We start from the raw sequence: 22963 nt of genomic DNA, 5'->3' as shown, positions 1-22963 counted from the left end.
CAAAGTGGAATTATGTTCTTTCAAATTTTTACAAATTTAATTAAAAATATAAAGCAGGAATGTCTTGAGTCAATAATTATTCAACCCTTTTTTGTTATGGCCTAAATAAGTTGAGGAGTAAACATTTGCTTAGCAAGTCACATTAAGTTGCAAGGTGCAGTAATGGTGTTGAACATGATTTTTGAATGACTACCTCATCTCTGTACCCCACACATGCGATTATCTGTAAGGTCCCTCAGTCGAGCAGGGAATTTCAAACACATATTCAACCACAAAGACCAGGGAGGTTTTCCAATGTCTCACAAAAAAGGGAATCTATGAGTATTTGTAATTATAATGGATCCTGAGGTCCAGCAAAATTAAGGCAGTTTATACCATTTTAAAAACATTACAATACATTGACAAATTTCACAACACACTGTGTGCCCTCAGGCCCCTACTCCACCACTACCACATATCTATAGTAAAAAATCCACGTGTAAGTGTGTGTATGTTATCGTGTGTGTATTCATGTGTCTGTGCCTATTGGTAGATGGGTAAAAAAAACAACTAAAAGCTGACATTGAATATCCGTTTGAGCATGGTGAAGTTAATAATTACACTTTGGATGGTGTGACGTTAGAACAGTCAGAGTTGAATGGCTGATGGGAGAAAACTTTAGAATGGATCAACCACAGTCTAGTTACTTCACAACACTAATCTAAATGACAGAGTCAAAAGATGGCAGCCTGTACAGAATAACAAATATTCCAAAACATGCATCCTTTTTGCAACAAGCCACTAAAGTAAATTGTCCTGAATACAAGTGTTTTGTTTGGGGCAAATCCAATACAACACATTTCTGATTACCACTTTCCATATTTCAATACATTTGAAAACATTTCTTGTTTTCACTTTGTCATTATAGGATATTGTGTGTAGATGGGTAAGATAAAAATAAATAAATTGTAATCCGTTTTGATTTCAGGCTGTGACAACAAAGTGGAATAAATCAAGGGGTATGAATACTTTCTGAAGGCACTGTATGAATGTATACACTAGAAAGACCAGCCAATCCCTTACTCTCTCCCTCCATCTTTCTCTCTCTCTCTCCCTCCATCTTTCTCTCTCCCTCTGTCTTTCTCTCCCTCTGTCTTTCTCTCCGTCCGTCTTTCTCTCCCTCCGTCTTTCTCTCTCCCTCCGTCTTTCTCTCTCTCCCTCCGTCTTTCTCTCTCTCCCTCCGTCTTTCTCTCTCTCTCCGTCTCTCTCCCTCGGTGTCTCTCTCTCTCCCTCCCTCCATCTCTCTCTCTCTTTCTCTCCGTCTTTCTCTCTCCCTCATCTTTCTCTCTGTCTCTCTCCTTCTGTCTTTCTCTCCCTCCGTCTTTCTCTCTCTCTCTCTCTCTCCCTCCGTCTTTCTCTCTCTCTCTCTCCCTCGGTGTGTCTCTCTCTCCAGGACATAGAGTGTCTGATGTCAGAGGGTAACAAGTCTCGTACAGTAGCAGCCACCAATATGAATGAGGAGAGCAGCAGGTCCCACGCTGTCTTCAACATCATCCTCACACACACTCTAATGGACCTGGGTTCTGGGGTAGGTCCAACACACACACACTCTAATGGACCTGGGTTCTGGGGTAGGTCCAACATACACTCTAATGGACCTGGGTTCTGGGGTAGTTCCAACACACACACACTCTAATGGACCTGGGTTCTGGGGTAGGTCCAACACACACACACACTCTAATGGACCTGGGATCTGGGGTAGGTCCAACACACACAGTCACGGACCTGGGTTCTGGGGTAGGTCCAACACACACACTAATGGACCTGGGTTCTGGGGTAGGTCCAACGCACACTCTAATGGACCTGGGTTCTGGGGTAGGTCCAACACACACTCTAATGGATCTGGGGTAGGTCCAACACACACTCTAATGGACCTGGGTTCTGGGGTAGGTCCAACACACACTCTAATGGACCTGGGTTCTGGGGTCGGTCCAACACACACTCTAATGGACCTGGGCTCTGGGGTAGGTCCAACACACACTCTAATGGACCTGGGTTCTGGGGTCGGACAAGTTATATTCACCACACTCTAATCCAGCATCTTGCCAATTATTGCTTTGATGGTTTTCTGAGTACATCATGTGTTGACATCATCAAATCATTGAAGGCTTTACTTTTAATATGTTGACTTTCATTTCCTCCAGCTGTTGCTATGCGTGTTGCTAACAAACCAGTCTGTTTCATATTGCTCTATGTTGTTGTTGTAGACTAGTGGTGAGAAGGTCAGTAAACTGAGTCTGGTGGATCTGGCTGGCAGTGAGAGAGCTGCTAAGACTGGAGCTACTGGAGAGAGGATGAAGGAGGGGAGCAACATCAACAAGTAGGTTACGTCTCACTCTCATTCTCCCCCCCTCCATCCTCTTTCCTCCCCTCTCTTTCCTCCCCTCTCTTCCTCCCCTCCATCCTCTTTCCTCCCCTCCATCCTCTTTCCTCCCCTCCATCCTCTTTCCTCCCCTCCATCCTCTTTCCTCCCCTCTATCCTCTTTCCTCCCCTCCCCTCTCTTTCCTCCCCTCCTCTCTCTTTCCTCCCCTCCATCCTCTTTCCTCCCCTCCATCCTCTTTCCTCCCCTCTATCCTCTTTCCTCCCCTCTATCCTCTTTCCTCCCCTCCATCCTCTTTCCTCCCCTCCATCCTCTTTCCTCCCCTCCATCCTCTTTCCTCCCCTCCATCCTCTTTCCTCCCCTCTATCCTCTTTCCTCCCCACCATCCTCTTTCCTCCATCCTCTTTCCTCCCCTCTCTTTCCTCCCCTCTCTTTCCTCCCCTCCATCCTCTTTCCTCCCCTCCATCCTCTTTCCTCCCCTCCATCCTCTTTCCTCCCCTCTATCCTCTTTCCTCCCCTCTATCCTCTTTCCTCCCTCCATCCTCTTTCCTCCCTCTATCCTCTTTCTCCTCCCCTCCATCCTCTTTCCTCCCCTCCATCCTCTTTCCTCCCCTCCATCCTCTTTCCTCCCCTCCATCCTCTTTCCTCCCCTCCATCCTCTTTCCTCCCCTCCATCCTCTTTCCTCCCCTCCATCCTCTTTCCTCCCCTCCATCCTCTTTCCTCCCCTCCATCCTCTTTCCTCCCCTCCATCCTCTTTCCTCCCCTCTCTTCCTCCCCTCTCTTCCTCCCCTCTCTTCCTCCCCTCTCTTCCTCCCCTCTCTTTCCTCCCCTCTCTTTCCTCCCCTCTCTTTCCTCCCCTCTCTTTCCTCCCCTCTCTTTCCTCCCCTCTCTTTCCTCCCCTCTCTTTCCTCCCCTCCATCCTCTTTCCTCCCCTCTATCCTCTTTCCTCCCCTCTATCCTCTTTCCTCCCCTCCATCCTCTTTCCTCCCCTCCATCCTCTTTCCTCCCCTCCATCCTCTTTCTTCCCCTCTATCCTCTTTCCTCCCTCCATCCTCTTTCCTCCCCTCCACCCTCTTTCCTCCCCTCCATCCTCTTTCCTCCCCTCCATCCTCTTTCCTCCCCTCCATCCTCTTTCCTCCCCTCTATCCTCTTTCCTCCCCACCATCCTCTTTCCTCCCCTCCATCCTCTTTCCTCCCCTCCATCCTCTTTCCTCCCCTCCACCCTCTTTCCTCCCCTCCATCCTCTTTCCTCCCCTCTATCCTCTTTCCTCCCCTCTATCCTCTTTCCTCCCCTCTTTCCTCCCCTCCATCCTCTTTCCTCCCCTCCATCCTCTTTCCTCCCCTCCACCCTCTTTCCTCCCCTCCATCCTCTTTCCTCCCCTCTATCCTCTTTCCTCCCCTCCACCCTCTTTCCTCCCCTCCATCCTCTTTCCTCCCCTCCATCCTCTTTCCTCCCCTCCATCCTCTTTCTTCCCCTCTATCCTCTTTCCTCCCCTCTATCCTCTTTCTTCCCCTCTATCCTCTTTCCTCCCCTCTATCCTCTTTCCTCCCCTCTATCCTCTTTCCTCCCCTCTATCCTCTTTCCTCCCCTCTATCCTCTTTCCTCCCCTCTATCCTCTTTCCTCCCCTCTATCCTCTTTCCTCCCCTCCATCCTCTTTCCTCCCCTCCATCCTCTTTCCCCTTTTTTGTATTATACACTTTGTACGTGGTCTCTCAATGTCTCTGAAAATGTTACATACTTTATTACGTCTTCACCATATATAAATCACTGTTGGTCAGGTCTCTCAGCACGCTGGGCCTGGTGATCTCAGCGCTGGCAGACCAAGGAGCAGGGAAAAACAAGACCAAGTTTGTTCCCTACAGAGACTCAGTTCTCACCTGGCTACTCAAGGTACGCTGAGCCATATTACCATGGGTTATTACCATGGGTTATTACCATGGGTTATTATCATGGGTTATTATCGTTCAACATTCTGCAACTGTAACAGTGTTGATTCGTCTCTCCTGCCACACTGTATATGTGGTAAAGCAGTCTGTTTTTAAATGGAGTAACTCCTTCTCTCATTCAGATCTCACATTCCTCCTCTCTGTCTGCCCTCTACAGGACAGTCTGGGTGGTAACAGTCTGTCTTATCTAACAGAGTCCTTTCTTTCTCTCTCTCTTTCCGCCCTCTACAGGACAGTCCAAGGGGCTTAAATTGTCCTGTCAATTTAAGGGGCTTTATTGGCTTGGGAAACATGTTTACATTGCCAAAGCAAGTGAAACAGATAATAAACAAAAAAATGAACAGTAAACATTACACTTACAAAAGTGGTGCGGCAGGTAGCCTAGTGGTTAGAGCGTTAGACTAGTAAAGATATTTTACATGTCATTATGTGTTGTAACGATCTGCAAATAGCTAAAGTACAAAAGGGAAAATAAACATAAATATGTGTTATATTTACAATGGTGTTTGTTCTCCACTGGTTGCCCTTGTGGCAACAGGTCACACATCTTGCTGCTGTGATGGCACACTGTGGTATTTCACCTAATAGATATGGGAGTTTATCAAAATATGATTTGATTTCTAATTCTTTGTATCTGTGTAATCTGAGGGAAATATGAGTCTCTAATATGGTCATGCATTTGTCAGGAGGTTAGGAAGTGCATCTCAGTTTCCACCTCATTTTGTGGGCAATGTGCACATAGCCTGTCTTCTCTTGAGAACCAGGTCTGCCTACGGCGACCTTTCTCAATAGCCAGGCTATGCTCACTGAGTCTGTACGTTGTCAAAGCTTTCTGTTATTTTGGGTCAGTCACAGTGGTCAGGTATTCTGCCACTGTGTACTCTCTGTTCAGGGCCAAATAGCATTCTAGTTTGCTCAGTTGTTTTGTTAATTACTTGACACATTGGAAATAATTATCTTTTTGTTTTCTCATGATTTGCTTTGGTCTAATTGTGTTGCTGTCCTGGGACTCTGTGGGGTCTGTTTGTGTTTGAACAGAGCCCAAGGACTAGCTTGCTTAGGGGACTCTCCCTCTCCAGGACAGTCTGGGTGGTAACAGTCTGTCTTCTAACAGAGTAACCTCTCTCTCCTCTCTCCAGGACAGTCTGGGTGGTAACAGCAGGACAGCCATGGTGGCCACGGTGAGTCCAGCAGCTGATAACTATGACGAGACGTTGTCCACGCTGCGCTATGCTGACCGGGCTAAGAGCATCGTCAACCACGCCGTCGTCAACGAAGACCCCAATGCACGCATCATCAGAGAGCTACGGGAAGAGGTGGAGAAACTACGAGACCAGCTCACTGAGGCTGAGGTACTAAACAGTTATAATATAACAGGTATCACCAACTCACTGAGGTACTGAACAGTTATAATATAACAGGTATCACCAACTCACTGAGGTACTGAACAGTTATTATATAATATAACAGGTATCACCAACTCACTGAGGTACTGAACAGTTAAAATATAACAGGCATCACCAACTCACTGAGGTACTGAACAGTTATAATATAACAGGCATCACCAACTCACTGAGGTACTGAACAGTTATAATATAACAGGTATCACCAACTCACTGAGGTACTGAACAGTTATTATATAATATAACAGGTATCACCAACTCACTGAGGTACTGAACAGTTATTATATAACAGGTATCACCAACTCACTGAGGTACTGAACAGTTATAATATAACAGGTATCACCAACTCACTGAGGTACTGAACAGTTATAATATAACAGGTATCACCAACTCACTGAGGTACTGAACAGTTAAAATATAACAGGCATCACCAACTCACTGAGGTACTGAACAGTTATAATATAACAGGCATCACCAACTCACTGAGGTACTGAACAGTTATAATATAACAGGTATCACCAACTCACTGAGGTACTGAACAGTTATTATATAATATAACAGGTATCACCAACTCACTGAGGTACTGAACAGTTATTATATAACAGGTATCACCAACTCACTGAGGTACTGAACAGTTATAATATAACAGGTATCACCAACTCACTGAGGTACTGAACAGTTATAATATAACATAACAGGCATCACCAACTCACTGAGGTACTGAACAGTTATAATATAACAGGTATCACCAACTCACTGATGTACTGAACAGTTATTATATAATATAACAGGTATCACCAACTCACTGAGGTACTGAACAGTTATAATATAACAGGTATCACCACCTCACTGAGGTACTGAACAGTTATAATATAACAGGTATCACCAACTCACTGAGGTACTGAACAGTTATAATATAACAGGTATCACCAACTCACTGAGGTACTGAACAGTTATAATATAATATAACAGGTATCACCAACTCACTGAGGTACTGAACAGTTATAATATAATATAACAGGTATCACCAACTCACTGAGGTACTGAACAGTTATAATATAATATAACAGGCATCACCAACTCACTGAGGTACTGAACAGTTATAATATAACAGGTATCACCAACTCACTGAGGTACTGAACAGTTATAATATAACAGGTATCACCAACTCACTGAGGTACTGAACAGTTATAATATAACAGGTATCACCAACTCACTGAGGTACTGAACAGTTATAATATAACATAACAGGCATCACCAACTCACTGAGGTACTGAACAGTTATAATATAACAGGTATCACCAACTCACTGAGGTACTGAACAGTTATAATATAACAGGTATCACCAACTCACTGAGGTACTGAACAGTTATAATATAATATAACAGGTATCACCAACTCACTGAGGTACTGAACAGTTATTATATAATATAACAGGTATCACCAACTCACTGAGGTACTGAACAGTTATAATATAATATAACAGGTATCACCAACTCACTGAGGTACTGAACAGTTATAATATAACATAACAGGCATCACCAACTCACTGAGGTACTGAACAGTTATAATATAACAGGTATCACCAACTCACTGAGGTACTGAACAGTTATAATATAACAGGTATCACCAACTCACTGATGTACTGAACAGTTATTATATAATATAACAGGTATCACCAACTCACTGAGGTACTGAACAGTTATAATATAATATAACAGGCATCACCAACTCACTGAGGTACTGAACAGTTATTATATAATATAACAGGTATCACCAACTCACTGAGGTACTGAACAGTTATAATATAACAGGTATCACCAACTCACTGAGGTACTGAACAGTTATAATATAATATAACAGGTATCACCAACTCACTGAGGTACTGAACAGTTATTATATAATATAACAGGTATCACCAACTCACTGAGGTACTGAACAGTTATTATATAATATAACAGGTATCACCAACTCACTGAGGTACTGAACAGTTATTATATAATATAACAGGTATCACCAACTCACTGAGGTACTGAACAGTTATTATATAACAGGTATCACCAACTCACTGATGTACTGAACAGTTATTATATAATATAACAGGTATCACCAACTCACTGAGGTACTGAACAGTTATAATATAACAGGTATCACCAACTCACTGAGGTACTGAACAGTTATTATATAATATAACAGGTATCACCAACTCACTGAGGTACTGAACAGTTATTATATAATATAACAGGTATCACCAACTCACTGAGGTACTGAACAGTTATTATATAACAGGTATCACCAACTCACTGAGGTACTGAACAGTTATAATATAACAGGTATCACCAACTCACTGAGGTACTGAACAGTTATTATATAATATAACAGGTATCACCAACTCACTGAGGTACTGAACAGTTATAATATAACAGGTATCACCAACTCACTGAGGTACTGAACAGTTATAATATAATATAACAGGTATCACCAACTCACTGAGGTACTGAACAGTTATAATATAATATAACAGGTATCACCAACTCACTGAGGTACTGAATGACTTGTTGCTGTGGTTGAATGACTTGTTGCTGTGGCGGAATGAGTGGTAAGGATTGTACAGCCCCTCTCAGCCGGGCTGATATTGGGTTGAAACACACAAACTCCAGATTTTGGTTTTAATGGTTTTTGTGTGTCTTTTAGAATGTTTGTGTATGTGTTTGTCTTTATAATGGTTGTTTGTCTCCTCCCTGCCAGTCTATGAAGGCTCCAGATTTGAAGGAGAGGCTGGAGGAGTCAGAGAAACTGATTCAGGAGATGACTGTTACCTGGGAACAGAAACTACGGAAGACTGAGGCCGTGGCTCAGGTAGCTACACACACACACACACACACACACACACACACACACACACACACTTGTTTTACTATCCTTGTCGGGACCAAACAATTGATACCCATTCAAAATCCTATTTTCCCAGCACCCTAAAGCTAACCATAAAGCTAACCCTTAAGCCTAAAATAGTATTTTTCCTTGTGGGGACCCCACATGTCTGAGCTTTCCTTGTTTTACTATTCTTGTGAGGACCTCTGGTCCCCATAAGGATAGTAAAACCTAAAACACACACACACACGCGCGCGCGCCTGGGAGCTGAAACTGAGGCTGTCGCTCAGGTACGAACACACAACAGAAGGTACGTACATATGTACATGTATTGTTAATGTCAGTGTTTTGTCCTCTATGAGCGTCAGAAACAGTTGGAGTCTCTAGGTATCTCTCTCCAGTCGTCTATCTTCTATGTTGTGCTCTAGGAGAGACAGAAACAGTTGGAGTCTCTAGGTATCTCTCTCCAGTCGTCTATCTTCTATGTTGTGCTCTAGGAGAGACAGAAACAGTTGGAGTCTCTAGGTATCTCTCTCCAGTCATCTATCTTCTATGTTGTGCTCTAGGAGAGACAGAAACAGTTGGAGTCTCTAGGTATCTCTCTCCAGTCATCTATCTTCTATGTTGTGCTCTAGGAGAGACAGAAACAGTTGGAGTCTCTAGGTATCTCTCTCCAGTCATCTGGCATCCGAGTGGTAGACGACAAGTGTTTCCTGGTCAACCTCAACGCCGACCCTGCCCTCAATGAGCTGCTGGTTTACTATCTAAAGGTACGGTCAGCAATTTAACATCCAATCAAACTGATCTTATAGACTTCTAGATCTCCATTTCACTCGTTTATCAAGGGATTGAAGACCTGACTCTGATTTGAGTCTAGTGTGTAGGCTTGGTTGGATAATATCCTGTCTATTTTGACATACGGTACCAGTCAAAAGTTTGGGGACACCTACTCATTCTAGGATTTTTATTTTATTTTTGACTATTTTCTACATTGTAGAATAATAGTGAAGACATCAAAACTATTAAATAACACATATGGAATCATGTAGTAACCAAAAAAGTACTAAACCAATCAAAGTATATTTGAAATTCTTCAAAGTATCCACCCTTTGCCTTGATGACAGCTTTGCACGCTCTTGGTATTCTCTCAACCAGCTTCCCGAGGAATGCTTTTCCAACAGTCTTGAAGGAGTTCCCACATATGCTGAGCACTTCTTGGCTGCTTTTCCTTCATTCTGCGGTCCGACTCATCCCAAACCATCTCATTGGATTGCAGTCGGGTGATTGTGACCAGGTCATCTGATGCAGCACTCCATCACTCTCCTTCTTGGTCAAATAGCCCTTACACAGCCTGGAGGTGTGTTGGGTCATTGTCCTGTTGAAAAACAAATGATAGGCCCACTAAGCACAAACCAGATGGGATGGCGTATCGCTGCAGAATGCTGTGGTAGCCATGCTGGTTAAGCCTGCCTTGAATTCTAAATCAATCACTGACAGTGTCACCAGCAAAGCACCCCCACACCACCTCCTCCATGCTTCACGGGGGAACCACACATGCAGCGATCATCCTTTCACCTACTCTGCGTCTCACAAAGACACGGCGGTTGGAATCAAAAAATCTCAAATTTGGACTCATCAGACCAAAGGACAGATTTCCACCGGTCTAGTGTCCATTGCTTTTGTTTCTTGGCCCAATCAAGTCTCTTCTTCTTATTGGTGTCCTTTTAGTAGTGGTTTCATTGCAACAATTCGACCATGAAGGCCTGATTCACACAGTCTCCTCTGAACAGTTGATGTTGAGACATGTCTGTCACTTTTTATTTGGGCTGCATTCTGAGGGGCAGTTAACTCTAATGAACTTATCCTCTGCAGCAGAGGTAACTCTGGGTCTTCCTTTCCTGTGGTGGTCCTCATGAGAGCCAGTTTCATCATAGCACTTGATGATTTTTGTTTCTACACTTGAAGAAACTTTGAAAGTTCTTGACATTTTCCAGGTTGACTGACCTTCATGTCTTAAAGTAATGATGGACTGTCGTTTCTCTTTGCTTATTTGAGCTGTTCTTGTTATAATATGGACTTGGTATTTTACCAGGTAGCCCTATCTTCTGTATACCACCCCCACCTTGTCACAACACAACTGATTGGCTCAAATGCATTAAGAAGGAAATAAATTTCACAAATGAACTTAACATGGCACACCTGTTAATTGAAATGCATTCCAGGTGACTACCTCATGAAGCTGGTTGAGAGAATGCCAAGCGTGTTCAAAGCTGTCATTAAGGCAAAGGGTGGCTACTTTGAGCAATCTCAAATATAAAATATATTTTGATTTGTTTAACACTTTTTTTGATTACTACATGATTCCATATGTGTTATTTCATAGTGTTGATGTCTTCACTATTATTCTACAATGTAGAAAATAGTAAAAATAAAATAAAAACCTTGAATGAGCAGGAGTGTCCCAACTTTTGACTGGTACTGTATGTGATCTCTATCATGCCTCTGTCCTGTGTATAGGAGCACACGCGTGTTGGTTCAGCTGAACTCTCAGGATATTCAGCTGTGTGGTATGGCCATCAACCCTGAACACTGTGTCATCAATATCACCGCTGAGACTGGAGTGGTTGCTCAGGCCACACCGCAGCTCCCGGTACGTCCACTAATAATAATACTAGCTACATCATTACTGTTACTACTATCAGCATTCAGGACTAGAACCACCCAGCCTATAATACTGGATACGTCATTACTGTTATAGTACTGTCAGCCAATCAGCATTCAGGACTAGAACCACCCAGCCTATAATACATCATTACTGTTATAGTACTGTCAGCCAATCAGCATTCAGGACTAGAACCACCCAGCCTATAATACATCATTACTGTTAAAGAACTTACTAGGACTTTGATGATACCAGTATCACCATATTGTTTCCAGGGCAAAAATGAAAGCACGATGCAGACCAAACTCTTTGTTCCTTTAAAAAACCTGCTGTATGTAACATATGTTGTGATATAGCCTGGTCCTAAACCTGCTGTATGTAACATATGTTGTGATATAGCCTGGTCCTCAACCTGCTGTATGTAACATATGTTGTGATATAGCCTGGTCCTAAACCTGCTGTATGTAACATATGTTGTGATATAGCCTGGTCCTAAACCTGCTGTATTTAACATATGTTGTGATATAGCCTGGTCCTCAACCTGCTGTATGTAACATATTTGTGATATAGCCTGGTCCTAAACCTGCTGTATGTAACATATGTTGTGATATAGCCTGGTCCTAAACCTGCTGTATGTAACATATGTTGTGATATAGCCTGGTCCTCAACCTGCTGTATGTAACATATGTTGTGATATAGCCTGGTCCTCAACCTGCTGTATGTAACATATGTTGTGATATAGCCTGGTCCTCAACCTGCTGTATGTAACATATGTTGTGATATAGCCTGGTCCTAAACCTGCTGTATGTAACATATGTTGTGATATAGCCTGGTCCTCAACCTGCTGTATGTAACATATGTTGTGATATAGCCTGGTCCTCAACCTGCTGTATGTAACATATGTTGTGATATAGCCTGGTCCTCAACCTGCTGTATGTAACATATGTTGTGATATAGCCTGGTCCTCAACCTGCTGTATGTAACATATGTTGTGATATAGCCTGGTCCTCAACCTGCTGTATGTAACATATGTTGTGATATAGCCTGGTCCTAAATCCGCTTTGTGTTTTGTTTCCTTGATTCATACTAATGAATATGGTGATACTGGGATCGTCCCGGCCCACAGTACACACCACAACACACAGTACACACCACAACACACAGTACACACCACAACACACAGTACAACACACAGTACACACCACAACACACAGTACAACACACAGTACACACCACAACACACAGTACAACACACAGTACACACCACAACACACAGTACAACACACAGTACACACCACAACACACAGTACAACACACAGTACACACCACAACACACAACAGTACAACACACAGTACAAACCACATACACACCAGTACAACACACAGTACACACCACAACACACAGTACAACACACAGTACACACCACAACACACAGTACACACCACAACACACAGTACAACACACAACACACACCACAACACACAGTACACACCACAACACACAGTACACACCACAACACACAGTACACACCACAACACACAGTACACACCACAACACACAGTACAACACCACAACACACAGTACACACCACAACACACAGTACACACCACAACACACAACACACACCACAACACACAATACACACCACAACACACAGTACACACCACAACACACAGTACACACCACAACACACAGTACACACCACAACACACAGTACACACCACAACACACAGTACACACCACAACACACAGTACACACCACAACACACAGTACACACCACAACACACAGTACACACCACAACACACAGTACACACCACAACACACAGTACACACCACAACACACACCACAACACACAGTAATCATACACACCACAACACACAGTAATCATACACACCACAACACACAGTACACACCACAACACACAGTACACCCCACAACACACAGTACACACCACAACACACAGTACACACCACAACACACAGTACACACCACAACACACAGTACACACCACAACACACAGTACACAACCACAACACACAGTACACACCACAACACACAGTACACACCACAACACACAGTACACACCACAACACACATAACACACCACAACACACAGTACACACCACAACACACAGTACACACCACAACACACAGTACACACCACAACACACCGTACACACCACAACACACAGTACAACACCACAACACACAGTACACACCACAACACACAGTACACACCACACACACAGTACACACAGTAATCATACACACCACAACACACAGTACACACCACAACACACAGTACACACAGTAATCATACACACCACTACACACAGTACACACAGTAATCATACACACCACTACACACAGTACACACAGTAATCATACACACCACTACACACAGTACACACAGTAATCATACACACCACTACACACAGTACACACAGTAATCATACACACACTACACACAGTACACACAGTAATCATACACACCACTACACACAGTACACACAGTAATCATACACACCACTACACACAGTACACACAGTAATCATACACACCACTACACACAGTACACACAGTAATCATACACACCACTACAACACAGTAATCGTACACACAGTAATCATACACACAGTACACACCACAACACACAGCCACTACACACAGTAATCATACACACCACTACACACAGTACACACAGTAATCATACACACCACTACACACAGTACACACAGAAATCATACACACCACTACACACCACAACACACAGTAATCATACACGCCACAACACATCATACACACAGTACACACAGTACACACAGTACACACAGTAATCATACACACCACTACACACAGTACACACAGTAATTATACACACAGTACACACAGTAATTATACACACAGTACACACAGTAATCATACACACAGTACACACAGTACACACAATAATCATACACACAGTACACACAGTACACACAATAATCATACACACAGTACACACAGTACACACAATAATCATACACAGTACACACAGTAATTATACACACCACAACACACAGTACACACAGTAATTATACACACAGTACACAGTAATCGTACACACAGTAATCAACACACAGTACACACAGTAATCGTACACACAGTAATCATACACACAGTACACACAGTAATCGTACACACCACTACACACAGTACACACAGTAATCATACACACCACTACACACAGTACACACAGAAATCATACACACCACTACACACCACAACACACAGTAATCATACACGCCACAACACACAGTACACACAGTACACACAGTAATCATACACACCACTACAACACAGTAACACACAGTAATTATACACACAGTACACACAGTAAGTAATTATACACACAGTACACACAGTAACACACAATAATCATACACACAGTACACACAGTACACACAATAATCATACACAGTACACACAGTAATTATACACACCACAACACACAGTACACACAGTAATTATACACACAGTACACACAGTAATTATACACACAGTACACACAGTACACACAGTAATCATACACACACACACAATGTAATTGTACACACACACACACACATCACAACACACAGTACACAAGTCTCTCTCTCACCTGTATGTGGCTTGTTAATGTGGCTTGTTAATGTCACCTGAGACATGAACACACTGCACAAAGAAATCCATAATGTACTGTATTAATGCTGTGGTCAGTGATGATACGGTCTCTCTGTCCTCAGTACGTGTGTGAATGGCTCTTCAGTCACCAACCCAGTCCAGCTTCATCAACCATGGAGACCGGATCCTGTGGGGAAACAACCACTTCTTCAGGTCTGCCTGGTCACTGTGGGAAGGGTCTGCCTGGTCCACGCTGTGGGGAAGGGTCTGCCTGGTCACTGTGGGGAAGGGTCTGCCTGGTCACACTGTGGGGAAGGGTCTGCCTGGTCACACTGTGGGGAAGGGTCTGCCTGGGTCACACTGTGGGGAAGGGTCTGCCTGGTCACTGTGGGGAAGGGTCTGCCTGGTCACTGTGGGGAAGGGTCTGCCTGGTCGCTGTGGGGAAGGGTCTGCCTGGTCCTGTGTGGAAGGGTCTGCCTGGTCCTGTGGGGAAGGGTCTGCCTGGTCGCTGTGGGGAAGGGTCTGCCTGGTCGCTGTGGGAAGGGTCTGCCTGGTCGCTGTGGGGAAGGGTCTGCCTGGTCGCTGTGGGAAGGGTCTGCCTGGTCGCTGTGGGGAAGGGTCTGCCTGGTCGCTGTGGGGAAGGGTCTGCCTGGTCACACTGTGGGGAAGGGTCTGCCTGGTCACACTGTGGGGAAGGGTCTGCCTGGTCACACTGTGGGGAAGGGTCTGCCTGGTCACACTGTGGGGAAGGGTCTGCCTGGTCACACTGTGGGGAAGGGTCTGCCTGGTCACTGTGGGGAAGGGTCTGCCTGGTCACTGTGGGGAAGGGTCTGCCTGGTCGCTGTGGGGAAGGGTCTGCCTGGTCGCTGTGGGGAAGGGTCTGCCTGGTCGCTGTGGGAAGGGTCTGCCTGGTCGCTGTGGGGAAGGTCTGCCTGGTCACACTGTGGGGAAGGGTCTGCCTGGTCACACTGTGGGGAAGGGTCTGCCTGGTCACACTGTGGGAAGGGTCTGCCTGGTCACACTGTGGGGAAGGGTCTGCCTGGTCACTGTGGGGAAGGGTCTGCCTGTCACTGTGGGGAAGGGTCTGCCTGGTCACTGTGGGAAGGGTCTGCCTGGTCACGCTGGGGAAGGGTCTGCCTGGTCACGTGTGGGAAGGGTCTGCCTGGTCACGCTGTGGGAAGGGTCTGCCTGGTCACGCTGTGGGAAGGGTCTGCCTGGTCACGCTGTGGGGAAGGGTCTGCCTGGTCACGCTGTGGGGAAGGGTCTGCCTGGTCACGCTGTGGGGAAGGGTCTGCCTGGTCACGCTGTGGGGAAGGGTCTGCCTGGTCACGCTGTGGGGAAGGGTCTGCCTGGTCACTGTGGGGAAGGGTCTGCCTGGTCACGCTGTGGGGAAGGGTCTGCCTGGTCACGCTGTGGGGAAGGGTCTGCCTGGTCACGCTGTGGGGAAGGGTCTGCCTGGTCACGCTGTGGGGAAGGGTCTGCCTGGTCGCTGTGGGGAAGGGTCTGCCTGGTCACGCTGTGGGGAAGGGTCTGCCTGGTCACGCTGTGGGGAAGGGTCTGCCTGGTCACACTGTGGGGAAGGGTCTGCCTGGTCACACTGTGGGGAAGGGTCTGCCTGGTCACGCTGTGGGGAAGGGTCTGCCTGGTCACGCTGTGGGGAAGGGTCTGCCTGGTCACGCTGTGGGGAAGGGTCTGCCTGGTCACGCTGTGGGGAAGGGTCTGCCTGTTTTAAAAAAAACATTGATATGTACTTGAGTGACAGCTGTTATTAATCTGATGTCTGTAAGCATGTCTGAAATGTATACCTCATGATTTCTCTCTCACCCTCTCTTTTTCTCTCTCTCTCCTCATTCCACCCCCCAGATCACCTGCCCAGACACCTAGTCCATGCGGGGGGTGAGGATGAGGCGGGTAGTGTGATGAAGAATTGCCTCAGTACTGACCATTTGGAAGTGGACTTTGATACGGTCAGCAATGTGTCCAGTGAGGTCAGCTTTGGCTACGAGTTCGCCCAGACAGAGGTCATGATGAAGGGCATGGGCAGCAACGGTGAGAGGGATGATGTGTATGGGGTCTGATAGAGGGAGAGAACAGTAGTCTAGACAGAGGTCATGAAGGGCATGGGAACCAACGGAGTTCCTTTTTTCCCCCTCGTCTTCTGAGGGATACAGAGGAAGAGGTCGTATTCAAATGAAACACTATTCAACTCGGCAGCCTAGTCAAGGACTTGGTGCTTTCAAAGATCCATTCACTTTTCCCAGCATTCCTCCTCTCACTCTCTCCCTCTCCCCTCCCCCCTCAGACCCCATGCAGTCTGTCCTCCAGACGTTGGGCGACAGCACGAGGAGGAGAAGAGGACGGCTCTGGAGCGCCAGAGACAGATGTACGAGCAGGAGCTCAGCAGCTGAGGAAGGCTCCCTCCTGCAGAGAAACACACCCTCCTGCTGCAGGGCGGGGCCTGCAGGCCTGGAGCCAGCCGGACCCTCAGCAGCAGCAGCATCGATCGCATCATCACCTTGCGCCCGACACGCATGCGAATGGAGCGAGGACAGGTGAGGTGTCAGGATGTCAAAGTCTGAAACCCAAATAGACCTGTATGTCTTGGTACTTTGTCTATCTGGAAACATCACAGACATTTAATTAATTAACCACATTATCATGTGGTACCTGACTACTTTTTCACAATGTTTTGTCCTGTCCTTCTCCATGCCGTTCAGAGAGGCAGTGATGAGGACTCCTCTGTAGATGGGAGGCAGTGATGACTCCTCTGTGGATGGGAGGCAGTGATGAGGACTCCTCGTGGATGGGAGGCAGTGATGAGGACTCCTCTGTGGATGGGAGGCAGTGATGAGGACTCCTCTGTGGATGGGAGGCAGTGATGAGGACTCCTCTGTGGATGGAGGCAGTGATGAGACTCCTCTGTGGATGGGAGCAGTGATGAGACTCCTCTGTGGATGGGAGGCAGTGATGAGGACTCCTCTGTGGATGGGAGGCAGTGATTAGGACTCCTCTGTGGATGGGAGGCAGTGATGAGGACTCCTCTGTGGAGATGGGAGGCAGTGATGGGACTCCTCTGTGGAGATGGGAGGCAGTGATGAGGACTCCTCTGTGTAGATGAGAGGCAGTGATGAGGACTCCTCTGTGTAGATGAGAGGCAGTGATGAGACTCCTCTGTGTAGATGAGAGGCAGTGATGAGGACTCCTCTGTGTAGATGAGAGGCAGTGATGAGGACTCCTCTGTGTAGATGAGAGGCAGTGATGAGGACTCCTCTGTGTAGATGGGAGGCAGTGATGAGGACTCCTCTGTGTAGATGGAGGCAGTGATGAGGACTCCTCTGTGTAGATGAGAGGCAGTGATGAGGACTCCTCTGTGGAGATGGGAGGCAGTGATGAGGACTCCTCTGTGGAGATGGGAGGCAGTGATGAGGACTCCTCTGTGTAGATGGGAGGCAGTGATAGGACTCCTCTGTGTAGATGAGAGGCAGTGATGAGGACTCCTCTGTGTAGATGGGAGGCAGTGATGAGGACTCCTCTGTGTAGATGAGAGGCAGTGATGATGACTCCTCTGTGTAGATGGAGGCAGTGATGAGGACTCCTCTGTGGATATGAGATTATTAAGAGAAAAGATAGTGAGAGCTGATGTTCCAGAAGGCTAGGTCTCCCCCTCCCTCTGTCTCCCCCTCCCTCTGTCTCCCCCCTCCCCTCCCTCTGTCTCCCCCATCCTCTCCCCCTGTCTCCCCCTCCCCCTGTCTCCCCCTCCCCCTGTCTCCCCCTGTCTCCCTCTGTCTCCCTCTGTCTCCCCCTGTCTCCCCCCCTCCCCCTGTCTCCCCCCCCTCCCTCTGTCTCCCCCTGTCTCCCCCCTCCCTCTGTCTCCCCCCTCCCCCTCCCCCCTCCCTCTGTCTCCCCCTGTCTCCCCCCTCCCTCTGTCTCCCCCCCCTCCCTCTGTCTCCCCCCTCCCTCTGTCTCCCCCCTCCCTCTGTCTCCCTCCTCCCCCCTCCCTGTGTCTCCCTCCTCCCCCCTCCCTGTGTCTCCCTCCCCCCCCTCCCTGTGTCTCCCTCCTCTCCCCCCCTCCCTGTGTCTCCCTCCTCCCCCCTCCCTGTGTCTCCCTCCTCCCCCCTCCCTGTGTCTCCCCCCTCCCTCTGTCTCCCCCCTCCCCTCCCTGTCTCTCCCCCCCCCCCTCCCTCTGTCTCCCCCATCCTCTCCCCCTGTCTCCCCCTCCCCCTGTCTCCCCCTCCCTCTGTCTCCCCCTCCCTCTGTCTCCCCCTCCCTCTGTCTCCCTCTGTCTCCCTCTGTCTCCCTCTGTCTCCCCCCTCCCTCTGTCTCCCTCTGTCTCCCCCCCCCCCTGTCTCCCCCCTCCCCCTGTCTCCCCCCTCCCTCTGTCTCCCCCCTCCCTCTGTCTCCCCCCCTCCCTCTGTCTCCCCCTCCCTCTGTCTCCCCCCTCCCTCTGTCTCCCCCCCTCCCTCTGTCTCCCCCCTCCCTCTGTCTCCCTCTGTCTCCCCCCTCCCTCTGTCTCCCTCTGTCTCCCCCTCCCTCTGTCTCCCTCTGTCTCCCCCCTCCCTCTCCCCCCTCCCTCTGTCTCCCCCCTCCCTCTGTCTCCCCCCTCTCCCCCCCCCTCCCTCTGTCTCCCTCCTCCCTCTGGTCTCCCCCCTCCCTCTGTCCCTCTGTCTCCCCCCTCCCTCTGTCTCTCTCATTTAAAAAAAAATAGTTTTTATTGGCATGGGAAACGTGTTTTTACATTGCCAAGGAAGTGAAATAAACAGTAACAAAATGAGAACACAAAATGACAACTAAAACAATTTGAAATTAACAGTAAAAATTGCACTCATAAGGTTTCCAAAGTGAAGACATTTCAGTTTATATTTCATTAATAAGACCCGGGGGGGGTGTGTATATGGCCAATATACCACGCTAACGCCTGAATACAGCCCTTAGCCGTGGTATATTGGCAATACACCCACAAACCCCAGAGTGCCTTATTGCTATTATAAACTGGTTATCAATGTAATTAGAGCAGTAAAAATAAATGTTTTGTCATACCCGTGGTATACGGTCTGATATAAATGGCTTTCAGCCAATCAGCATTCAGGGCTCCAACCACCCAGTTTCATAATATCAGCTGTGTACAGTAAATAGCAAGGTGCAAATATTGTAGTATGGGAAGATAAATACCACCAATATTTATCTATGTATTTACAATGCTTGTCCTCTACTGGTTGGTCTTTTCTCATGGCAACAAGCTCTCTCTCTCTCTCTCTCTCGTTACTCTCTGTCGGTCTGCTATCTCTCTGTCGGTCTGCTATCTCTCTGTCGGTCTGTTATCTCTCGCTTCCCCCTGTAGAGAGGCCATGATGACTCGTAGCCTGAGACAACAGATCGTCCGAGCTAACCTGCTGGTTCATTACTAACCCTCTGTGTCTCTCTCTGTGCTGTAGAGAGGCCATGATGACTCGTAGCCTACGTAAACTGAGACAACAGATCGTCAGAGCTAACCTGCTGGTTCTATTACTAACCCTCTGTGTCTCTCTCTGTGCTGTAGAGAGGCCATGATGACTCGTAGCCTACGTAAACTGAGACAACAGATCGTCAGAGCTAACCTGCTGGTTCTATTACTAACCCTCTGTGTCTGTCTCTTCTGTGCTGTAGAGAGGCCATGATGACTCTAGCCTACGTAAACTGAGACAACAGATCGTCAGAGCTAACCTGCTGTTTATTACTAACCCTCTGTGTCTCTCTCTGTGCTGTAGAGAGGCCATGATGACTCGTAGCCTACGTAACTGAGACAACAGATCGTCAGAGCTAACCTGCTGGTTCTATTACTAACCCTCTGTGTCTCTCTCTCTGTGCTGTAAGAGGCCATGATGACTCGTAGCCTACGTAAACTGAGACAACAGATCGTCAGAGCTAACCTGCTGGTGCAGGAGGCTGGCTTCATAGCTGAGGAACTCAACAAGAGGACGGAGTACCTGGTCACACTGCAAATACCTGCTGCTAACCTCAACGCCAACCGGAAGTTGGTGTCGGGTGTGTGTGTGTTCTGCGTGATGATAACATTATCACTTTACATACAGTGCAGTGTGTGTCAATGTTTTCCACTGAGGGGTGTGTGTGTGTGTGTGTTGTGTGTTGTGTGTGTGTGTGTTTACATGATAAAACAGTGTGCCTACCAAACAGCACCGTCAAGTCTGGTCTACATTGAGCACCTGTGAGGTGTTGGCCCCTTGCCATGTGTGTTTAGTTTAGGGCGGTGCTGAGTGAGCCTGTGGTGCAGGACAGCGTGAGGGTGGTGCTGTGTGAGCCTGTGGTGCAGGACAGCGTGAGGTGGTGCTGTGTGAGCCTGTGGTGCAGGACAGCGTGAGGTGGTGCAGAGGAGCCTGTGGTGCAGGACAGCTTGAGACGGTGCTGAGTGAGCCTGTGGTGCAGGACAGCGTGAGGTAGTGCTGAGTGAGCCTGTGTGCAGGACTGCGTGAGGCGGTGCTGAGTGCCTGTGGTGCAGGACAGCGTGAGGCGGTGCTGAGTGAGCCTGTGGTGCAGGACAGCGTGAGGCGTGCTGAGTGAGCCTGTGGTGCAGGACTGCGTGAGGCGGTGCTGAGTGAGCCTGTGGTGCAGACAGCGTGAGGCGGTGCTGAGTGAGCCTGTGGTGCAGGACAGTGTGAGGCGGTGCTGAGGAGCCTGTGGTGCAGGACAGCGTGAGGCGGTGCTGAGGCCAGTGGTGCAGGACAGTGTGTGCGGTGCTGATAGCCTGTGGTGCAGGACAGCGTGAGGCGGTGCTGAGTGAGCCTGTGGTGCAGGACAGCGTGAGGCGGTGCTGAGCCTGTGTGCAGGACGCGTGAGGCGGTGCTGTGTGAGCCTGTGGTGCAGGACTGCGTGAGGCGGTGCTGAGTGAGCCTGTGGTGCAGGACAGCGTGAGGCGGTGCTGTGTGAGCCTGTGGGCAGGACTGCGTGAGGCGGTGCTGAGTGAGCCTGTGGTGCAGGACAGTGTGAGGCGGTGCTGAGTGAGCCTGTGGTGCAGGACGCGTGACGGTGCGCTGAGAGCCAGTGGTTCCAGGGCGTAAGGTGAAGAGAAGCATACGTTTGAAGTTTACATACCCTTAGCCAAATACATTTTAACCTCAGTTTTAAACAATTTCTGACATTTAATCCTAGTACAAAGTCCCTGTCTTAGGTCATTAGGATCACCACTTTATTTTAAGAATGTGAAATGTCAGAATAATAGTTGAGAAATGATTGATTTATTTCAGCTTTTATTTCTTTCATCACATTCCCAGTGGTCAGAAGTTTACATACACTCATTAGTATTTGGTAGCATTGCCTTTAAATTGTTTAACTTGGGTCAAACATTTCAGGTAGCCTTCCACAAGCTTCCCACAATAAGTTGGGTGCAATTTTGTTCCATTTCTCCTGACAGAGCTGGTATAACTGAGTCAGGTTTGTAGGCCTCCTTGCTCGCACACACTTTTTCAGTTCTGCCCACAAATTTTCTATGGGATAGGTCAGGGCTTTGTGATTGCCACTCCCAATACCTTGACTTTGTTGTCCTTAAGCCATTTTGCCACAATTTTGGAAGTATGTTTGGGGTCATTGTCCATTTGGAAACCGATTTGCAACCAAGCTTTAACTTCCTGACTGATGTCTTGAGATGTTGCTTTAATATATACACATAATTTTCCTCCCTCATGATGCCATCATTTTGTGAAGGGCACCAGTCCCTCATGCAGCAAAGCACCCCCACAACATGATGCTGCCACCCCCGTGCTTCACGTTGGGATGGTGTTTTCGGCTTGCAAGCCTCCCCCCTTTTTCCCTCCAACAGATGGTCATTATGGCCAAACAGTTCTATTTTTGTTTCATCGACTAAGGACATTTCTCCCAAAAGTACGATCTTTGTCCCCATGTGCATTTGCAAACCGTAGTCTGGCTTTTTAATGGCGGTTTTGGAGCAGTGGCTTCTTCCTTGCTGAGCGGCCTTTCAGGTTATGTCGATATAGGACTCGTTTTACTGTGGATATAGATACTTTTGTACCTGTTTCCTCCTCCAGCATCTTCACAAGGTCCTTTGCTGTTCTGGATTG

At 47.3% G+C, this 22963-nt stretch overlaps 1 protein-coding gene across 1 annotated transcript in view; it reads left to right on the top strand.

The window, feature by feature from the left end:
- Nucleotides 1-22963, top strand: part of LOC115153057 (kinesin-like protein KIF13B) — a 96194-nt gene that overhangs the window by 10986 nt on the left and 62245 nt on the right. The window contains exons 10-15 of the mRNA XM_029698135.1: nucleotides 1433-1567; nucleotides 2247-2359; nucleotides 4142-4253; nucleotides 5449-5661; nucleotides 8461-8571; nucleotides 9222-9356. Coding sequence (XP_029553995.1) covers nucleotides 1433-1567; nucleotides 2247-2359; nucleotides 4142-4253; nucleotides 5449-5661; nucleotides 8461-8571; nucleotides 9222-9356 — 819 coding nt within the window. The remainder of the gene's footprint in view (nucleotides 1-1432; nucleotides 1568-2246; nucleotides 2360-4141; nucleotides 4254-5448; nucleotides 5662-8460; nucleotides 8572-9221; nucleotides 9357-22963) is intronic.

The sequence above is a fragment of the Salmo trutta genome, chromosome 1, assembly GCF_901001165.1.
Source record: "Salmo trutta chromosome 1, fSalTru1.1, whole genome shotgun sequence".
Taxonomy (NCBI): domain Eukaryota; kingdom Metazoa; phylum Chordata; class Actinopteri; order Salmoniformes; family Salmonidae; genus Salmo; species Salmo trutta.
This window is presented reverse-complemented; position numbering and strand designations above follow the sequence as displayed.